This window comes from Epargyreus clarus, unplaced genomic scaffold (genome assembly GCF_041222505.1).
Source record: "Epargyreus clarus isolate Ecla_fem2 unplaced genomic scaffold, WU_Ecla_fem_2.2 ptg000012l, whole genome shotgun sequence".
NCBI lineage: Eukaryota > Metazoa > Arthropoda > Insecta > Lepidoptera > Hesperiidae > Epargyreus > Epargyreus clarus.
Genome location: NW_027332220.1, coordinates 12,399,637 through 12,409,269, shown reverse-complemented (window position 1 = coordinate 12,409,269; position 9,633 = coordinate 12,399,637). Strand labels below are relative to the sequence as shown.

Here is a 9,633-nt window from a genome sequence, read left to right as displayed (position 1 = left end):
CTTTTTCGATAAAAATAATGAAATGCTACCTCTAACGAGGTAAAATAATGACCGAAACTTTGATTTACTGAAGTTATATATTTTATAGACCGTAAATGGTGAATTTTTTCGCAAAATAGTAACACTTTTAAAAAAAGTTAACCAAACCTATCGAGTAGGGTGTCAAAATAAAGGAAATTAAGAGGAGATTATATATACATTATATAATATATCTTATATATAAAATTCTCGTGTTAGTTACCGTACTCCTCCGAAACGGCTTCACCGATTTTCACCAAATTTTATATACATATTCAGTAGGTCTGAGTATCGGCCACTATCTTTTTTTTTACACCTAAGTGATAAGGGTTGTTCACCCTTAACATTTTTTTTATTTGTATGGCAACACAACGTTTGCCGGGTCAGCTAGTACATATATACTCGTATATACACATCGAGATGACTGTCTGACTAAATGAGAGAGTTGCTGTGCCAGAGATCAACGCAAAGGGAAACCGCTGAACTTAAGCGTGCTGGAATTTTAAACATAGGTTCTTTATATAGCGTAAATGAACACTACGAGGATAAAATAAGATAATATTGTTTGAACATCTTTTGTTTTTGAAGCAGACACCTACATACTATATGACACCTACAGGCTTTCTGGATGAAAATAATGAAATGCCTATTTCACTGCTTTTGGAAATTCTACTTCAGCCTTTTTGGTGCAGTCGGGTTTTTGATTTTTTAAATTAATTACTTGTTTATATCTTTTTCAAACCTTGTCAAAGGTTAACGACGTTAATATATTGAAGTTAATTTGACCAGCCTCCAAGGGATAGGATGGGAAGAGTTGGCGGTTAAACTCTGTCTTTACTTTAACAATCCACATTTGTGCGGGAAGAACCTTCCAGAAGTGAGACTTAGCCAAATAATAAAAAAGTGTTGTTGTTAAAAATAATAAAAAATATTGTATAAACTTTTCTGCATTGGTTTACAAAAGCACTATTATTGGAGGTTTATTACTGCGTAACAATACCGTTACCGCATTTACCTATTAAGTAGGCTTAAACGGATCCTTACTCTATGAACCTGACTTATCGCCCCGTAGGCACGACCCGGGGCGATCCCGGGGGAATACAAATCAGCGAGCAGCGCCGGGACGGCCGGCTAATTGAAACGACATTTTAATTCATTTGCGCCGCGCCGCAGGCTGAGAGACGCTAATAAAATAGTTATACATAAATGCCCTGGAGTATATTTAGTACATTAGTTATTTAGAAATTGATTAACATAATAATAATAATAATAATGATTAACATAGTAATAGCGTATACTAGAACAAACGTGTCGCCACTTTAAATAAGCTCTTATACGACAATTTAATTGCAATGTATGATATGATATGAAATTATAATCACGCTCCCATGATCACACGTACCTTATCAATTCCACAATTTGGAGTTTGTTAGGATTGAGAAGAAGTGTTGGTTCTTTTGAGTTCGAAATATTAAAAACCAATGAATCTGCCACACCTTTGAAATAAGGACTTAGCGACGTTACAAAAGTAGAATGAAGAGGTATGTTTCATGATGAAGCCAAGCAAATCAGCAAACGTCAAAGACGTCTGCTTTAAAAATAAAGCAACTACAATGGAGTATATTTATCCTTGAACCGTACTACCCTAGTGAACTTAACATTACTCTTGTATTTCCCGCGAACGATCCCGATCCGGATCCCGTAGGAATACAAATCAGCAGCCGAGAAAGCGGCTCGTAACTAATTTGAACGACGTTTTAATGCACTTACGAGTTGCGTCGCTTCACGAAATAGAATTACTGGCGGTCTGTTTATTTATTCGTTTACACGAAATAGTTAATCTATTACGACTATATAAATATACATACAATGGCTATATAAATGACACTTTCGATACTCATAGCTCTTATGTATTAACCACCCTTACACTAAGACTTATCTACAGATCCTCAGACCTAAATGTAACTGAGTTTTCTGCTTGACTCTGGATCGAACCTGAATTCCACTGTGAATACGATTGGTATAGCAACCTCTTCGTTACGCTGGCCATCAATAATAATGTATTTGTGGACATCATATCATTATCAACCTTAAACGGGATTAGTTCAGGCCAAATTACCACTAATTAGCAAAATATAAACTTCACGCTAGAACACCGTCATGCGAGTCGGTATCTTCAAGGTATTATTTTCGCCGTTGCTGATGCTTTTGACTATGCACTATATTCTCAACTATCAATCAGTGACTACAAATGTAGCATGTTCTGAAAAATGATCACACAACCTCAAAAGCAAATCAATCGAGAAAAGCCGGATGTTAAAGGAAAAGAGAGCAAAGTTTTACTATAATTTATTTCAACCGTTACCGAAATACATAATAATAACGGGTTCCGTCGAAATTATTTATTCTAATTCCTCATATTGCCATAATCACCATGAAAATGCTATGTTACCGAATAGATTCAAGTTTTTAGAGGGGCATCGCTGCCATTCATCTATATTTTGTCACTGAAAGAGATATTTTTATTGACTGCTATTAGCCTGAATTATTTTGCGTTAATAATAGTAGATAACAATTTACTTTATAATTTACCATTACAGATCGTTTGATTTTTACGAGGTTAAGAGTATTATACTATATAAGTCTTAGTAGTAGTCTTAAAATAGTTTTTACATCTAGGGAATAAGCACGTGAGCTTAGAAAAACGCAGTTAGTTTGAAATTGTAACCATAATCTTTATTTATAAAGATGCATAGATATATCTAACGCACTGGAGCCAAGTAAGGATCCCTTTCTTGTTAACGGAACTCCAATAATAGCGGAGATAATATAAAATAAATATGGACATAAATAATAACTGACAGGTAACAGGAAATAGGTCGGGAATGGCGCCCTAAAAGCCTTTTGCCCTTTGGATAAAAATAGTTTGATTGGACATTATAGACAGAAAGAAAGAATATGATACTTACTTCCTTTGTATCTTCTTCCTGTGGCAGATAAATGTTATAGATAATGTTTTCTTTTTATGTTTTTACAAACATTAGGCAGTAAAATTTCCGCTTTTTTGTTTATACATTCAGAGTAAATTATAAAATGTTTATGGTTGTATGTTTTAAATCATTCGAAACAAGAGGCTTTTTTTTCGCAATTTATGATTTTTTCGCCTATATTTTTAGTAGTAGTACACGAGGTGTTTAAACTCACCCCTCAAAGGACTAGTAACGACATTTTGTGGTCAATTTTAAATACAAATCATATAATATTTATGATTGATTATAGATGTCAATGTATCTCGTTTGCTCAATGTTACCAAAATAATACTTTAAAATTGTAGAATAAATTCAAGATGAGAGCAAGATAACTATTCATGTTACGTATTCTCAAGAAAATAAATTTCTAGTAAAATAAAATGTTTCTTTTCGTCGACGTTAAAAATACAGTGAATTCCCAAATAGGTTCCAAGGTTCTCAGGGACACTCATTTGAATAGTCTTTTTGAAAAACATTAAGTGGTTGAATTTAATGTATATCTTATAAATACGTAGTATAGGAATGTTTTGAAATTTTCTTTCAAATTAAAAATAATTCGATAAATAAAGTTTCCATTAATTTTTAATAAAATAAGTGCTGGTGAAATAATATTAAGAGCACTTTAAATTTTATTTCGTCTTACTTCTTAATAAGTATTATTTAATGAGGTAAATATTGTAAAATCATGTCCACGCAATTTGAATTCCAAACTTACATAGCACGGTACATACAGGCCTGGCTAAATATATAGGGGACTGCATAATACAGTATAGAATTGTAAGAGGTATGATACAAATTCTAGCAGATAAATACGTAAAACCGCTAAACTTGCCTTCCAACACGATCTGCTGACTCGAATCGTTTCAGAAGAGATGCGCACGGTGCTGTTACAGAACCCAACGAAGTCTACGTGGCCTGGTCTTCCCGAGGAGTAATGACTAATTAACTTCACAAACACTTCACAAAGCACACGCGGTAGCACGGGGACAACAGTACCCTTACCATGAGTTTTAAAAACTTCCCACCATTTTACGTTACGTTTACTCAATCCATTATTCTGTTCCGTTTGCTTCAGTAGACTGAGTAAACGTAACAATAAGTAAGTGCTCAAGTGAAGATGAACTTTTTGTCTCCCTCACATGTTGGCAAAAAAGAGAGACATAACATAAAGCGCCATTTTGTCAATTTAGACATTTACGGCCTTACAAATAAAAATATACTTATACCATGGTTATGCTATGAATAGTTATATTTAGCATAAATTATGCATAAGAAAATTTAATTTTCTAACAAATAAACTCGGCATAACATCGTCATAACTATACCCAATTTACGTATAACTGCACGAAACGGCAACGTCGCATTTCACAAAAAAAGTAGACAATTGTTTATGGATATTATGTCAATTGTATCACCAAAGATTACAGTTGACGTTTTTAATGTCATTTGAACATATTTATTATTTTCTCAAGTTCAAATATTCAAATTATTCACATCGTATATTTTCATAAATATTGAAAAGTTTATTGTAATACATAATAATAGTTTTAAAAGTTGATTGTAAATAATGGCTAACAAGAGAGAGAGGTCAATCAACTGGGAAAAAGAAGAAAAGGTAAATTAATATTGATATCGGTTATTCATGGGATATTCGTTTACCTTTAATAACCAAATTATTTTGATTGCAGCAAATTTTGAGAGATACCCTAAAACCATATCTCAATATAATAGAAAATAAGGATTTGAGTACAAATACTAACAAAGCTAAATTAGAAGCTTGGTCTGAAATAACAGAAAAGTAAGATTTCCATGCAATACCTGCCTACTTTTTAAGCAACTTAAAACTAAATGCGTTAATTTCTATACATTTATTTTTTTATAGATTTAACACCGTTAATACCAGAAAACGGGATAAAAAACAATTGATGAACCAGTGGAGGGTTATGAAAATCTCCACGAAAAAAGAGTTGGCAACTTATAGGCAGGAGGTTTTGAAAACTGGAGGAGGTCCAAAACCTCCATCTCCTACACCAGAAATATTAGAAATAACCGATATGATTCCACATGAATTCACAATAGATACAAATGAATACGACTGTGATGGTATCAATGTAAGCATATCTTATTTATGTTTATTGTTTTTTAAAACAGTTTTACTCTGACAGTTCCTTTTTTATATTACTGGTTATATCTGATACCCTAAACTTTCACATGAGCAATTGAGATAAATGGTAGCCTATGCTACTCTTTAAATCATTGTATACCTGTGTACTAAATTTCATCACAATACAGCTAACCGTTGACATGTACCTTGTGTTGTCATAATCACACTTTCACATTTATAATATTGAGTATGGATATATACATGTTTTTGCAAATTGCAGGATTTTTCAACAGAAATTATTGTTTTAGAAGAGGAAGACCATGCCATTGATAATACTAACAATAAGGTAGTAGTAACTTTATTCAAATAGTATCATTTATTTACTTTTAAATACAATTTCAAATATATTATTTTGTTGTCTGCACAGGAAGAACAAAAGGAAAACATATCGCCGACTTTTTCTACTGTGAAAAGACCCAACCGGAAGGCAACACTCTCTGCAAAGATAAAAAAGGTATTATCATTACAATAATTATATACATAAAAAATGTAATTTATTAACACTCATAACATCTTTAAATTCATGATTGCAGTATAAATACGAATTTTATGTAGATTATTGTGAATCATCTAGTTCGGACTGGGCACAAAATATATAAATAATTACTATAAGCATGTAATGGTTAAGACCAATTTTTTTCATAACTACATTGTATGAGCTGATGAAACCAAAATTCTACTCGTACTTAACTATCCTCCATAAATTCAATTAATATATTGTGTTTTGTTTCCCTGGATAAGATTTTTTAGGTTTGCTAATTAAAAATGGTTATTTAATGTAGATATTTGTGTAACTTTCCTTATCGCTGTCTTGCTATAAGAACTCATGTATGAATTACTCGTATATTACATGTAAAAAAAAAATAGAATTTCAACTTTTCTGCTGCATCATTTGAAGATATGCAAATATATAGAAAATTAGAAAATGAGCGGCTCCAAAAAGAGCATGAACTACGGCTAAAAAGTATGAAGGAAATAAGTGACCAAATGTTAGAAAATTTAAAACTACAAAATCAAATTTTACTTAAACAATTAGAAATATTAAATAAATCTAAATAAAAACCATATTGACATTATTTTATTTTTATTACCTTAGAAATTTTCTTCTATAAATAGAGCTCTTACTGAAGCGCCACGCATTGTATTTGTTTGTATATTTGTTACAGGTGGTTGAGGGAAACGTTCATTACAATAATTGTCAATAAAAGGTTCTTCTTTTAATTCAATGGCTATGTTGTGTAATACCGCCAGGGCGACTATATACATTTTGGTATTTTCTAAAGATGTCCTGAAGCCTGTTAATAAGCATCTGAATCTATTTTTCCACACACCAAAACACCTTTCAATACTATTTCTCGTTCTAATGTGGGCATGATTGTATGAATGTTCTTTTAGAGTCATTGGATTCAATAAAGGAGTAAATAAATATGAGGTACACGCATATCCAGATTCTCCCAACAGTCTACCATGAAATCGACCTTCTTCAAAATTTCTTTTTAATCGACTTTCATTGATTATTCGAGAGTCATGTGTACTCCCTCGCCAATGAGCAATAATATTCATAATTTTTAGCCTGGCATCACAAACTATCTGAAATAACAAATACATAGGTAACAATACGTTAGCAGGATAGCGAAATTGTATATACAATGATTAATATGTGCCTACCTGAACATTTAATGAACTGTATCCTTTACGGTTAATATAATATTGACCATGAATTCCTTGTACTTTTGGCACTCTTATATGTGTACAATCTATGGCACCTATTACATTTTTAAATCCTGCTAATGTTTCAAATTCTCGCATTAGATTAACCTGTTCGTTTATAGAGACAGGCATATTTATATAATTTAATCTTTTGCTTAAGATTGCTCTTGCTACTCGACGACACACTGCTGTCACAGACTGCTGAGTGAGACCATGAATATCAGCAGCATCATCTTGTATCTAAAAAATTTAACAATAAATGAAATTGATAAAATTTATACTATTAAGTATGTTTAGGAAATACAACTTACTTGATTGCGGCCCCAGTACCTCAAAGCTATCAATATTTGTAAAATGGAAGATAAGCCACCTCCACGCCTATCCACTCCTAGAGAATCACCAAATAAGTGGTCCAAAAACATGACACCTTCCTTGGAAAATCGATATTTTATACGAAATTCTGCATCATTGAATAATTTAAAAGGATTTTCTCTTTTTTTATAAATTTTTGTCCTTCTTACAATATGTAAATTGTTTATTACATAATTAACTTCCTCTACTTCTTCTACAGCTCTTACTCCCATCATAATGCTTTCATAATTCAATTTAATTAAACAAACAATTTTTATAAAAAAATGGAGCGATGTTATATTATAGAATGTCAAAGATTTTATGTTATACGGAACTTAAACAAGGGTGAGGGATTGTATAACTCTTGTATGGACGGTTATATAGACGATATACTATGTATAAGCTATTACAAGTTTATTTGTAGGAATTTCGCTTATTCTCCATTTATGCTTAACATAACATTTTATGACACGTTTATTTGTAAGGCTGTTAATGTCTTATCGTACATCTTACTTCAGTGAAGTATTTATTTCGAAGGTGGTCCCTTTTGTGCTTCGACTGTAATTCTGCGACTGATGTCGCAGAATTACAGTCTGTTAACGATGACTGTTAAGCAGTGTTAAGCGCTGCTGTGCCTTGTTTTGTAAAGGGGGACATACTATTTCGAGGCGTTTTAACTTAGTCTTCATAGCTAAGAACGCATCTGTGGCCAACCCCATATCTTATATATAAAATTCTCGTGTCACAATGTTAGTTACCGTTCTCTTCCGAAACGGCATTACCGATTTTCACCAAATTTTATATGCATATTCAGTAGGTCTGAGAATCGGCTACTATCTATTTTTAACACCCCTAAGCTATAAGGGTTGTTCACCCTTAACATTTTTTTTTATTTTTATATGGCAACCCCCCGTTTGCCGGGTCAGCTAGTAGTAATATAATTTTATTGTTGAAAACAGATTTCATTGGCGGCAGTAGTTTTAAATTGTAAATTATAAAAAATAGTCAACAAGATACTATCGTTTCGCTTTTCATGAGCTCCGCCTACAGTATACACATACCTTTAATGAAACACCGCTCCCTCGGGAACTACTCATCACTATCGGCTGTCGTCCCGAGCCACGAGCTCTAGACGAGGTACTGTTCCCTTATCTATTTACCTACCACCCTCCCAGTTAACAAAATATATCGTTTACTTATCTTGAATTATTACTTTTGTCTCTTGGAGACTGAATTTTTACAGAATTCTTTAGAGAATCTACCGTTAATATTTTTTGAAATGTAAAAACGTTTTACGCTTTTAATCTACTTACTATAAGATCCTTCTTTATAAATAGGCTTTTCGATTTTTTTTATAATATAGGAGTAGAAAACGAGCATGCAGTCCACCTGATGGTAAGTGGCTAATGCCGCCCATGGACATCTGTAATCAACCCCAGATAGGATTAGATATTCCTAGCTGAGGTCAGCCACAGATGCGCCGCTACCCCTGAGGACTAAGCTGGAACGCCTCGGAAAAGTCTGTCTCCCTTACCACACCCTTCAAAACGGAACAGCAGCGCCTAACACTGCTGTTATTAGGTAGAAATAGTTGTGGCGGTGGTGCCGCCGGAGTCGAACCACAAAGGGTTCTACCACCTTCAATCTTGTATTGTCCTGAAGTTTTTTTCATTCCATATTATGATGCAAAGTTATAATTCAATAGCAATGCGGTTTAACTTTTGATAATTTTAAGTATTTCAAATTCAATATTTATACAGATGGAAATCCGAGAATTGTTATTTTCAATTTTCTATTAAAACAAATGAATAATTAAAGTCGATAAACCAAAACCCTCATTTCAGAATGCTGGCGTAAATAAATTACTTACATGCTTATAATAATTATTTATTACCTTTGACATTATTAAAATTGCACGGCCAAATTTACTCAGATGGCATACGCCGATTTAATTTTATTGCCATTTGGTCGACACCAAAAACGTTTATATTTAATGAATGTATTAAAAATTAAAACTCTTCGGTTTTCACAGTATCAATATATTGTCATACAATGTGATGTGTACCGTTCTCGATAATTAAAATGAGACTTGGAGCATCCACATCTCATGAGAGGGTGTCGGGTTCAATCTCCGGCCAGGCAGATATAAAATGACGAATTGTGGATTCATTAATGAATGATAAAAGCAAGTTGAAGGGTGGAAAAAGGTACTAACATAAAACGTAAAACTCCAATCAAATCTGGGGTTGATTACAGATGCCCGTAGGCGGTAGTTGCTCACCAATAGGTGGACTACATGCTTGTTTGCTACTTCTATATGATTATTTATAATATAGGAGTAGCAGACGAGCATGCAGTCGA

General features: G+C 32.9%; 1 protein-coding gene across 1 annotated transcript; it reads left to right on the top strand.

Annotated features, from left to right (window-relative positions):
- The first annotated feature begins 4,236 nt into the window (after positions 1 to 4,236).
- LOC140746515 (uncharacterized) lies at positions 4,237 to 5,683 on the top strand. The gene is made up of 4 exons (XM_073078670.1): positions 4,237 to 4,845; positions 4,930 to 5,158; positions 5,432 to 5,497; positions 5,579 to 5,683. Exons 2-4 carry the CDS (start codon positions 4,973 to 4,975, stop codon positions 5,681 to 5,683), a joined length of 357 nt encoding a protein of 118 aa, XP_072934771.1. The 5' UTR covers positions 4,237 to 4,845; positions 4,930 to 4,972.
- The last annotated feature ends 3,950 nt before the right edge of the window (positions 5,684 to 9,633 follow it).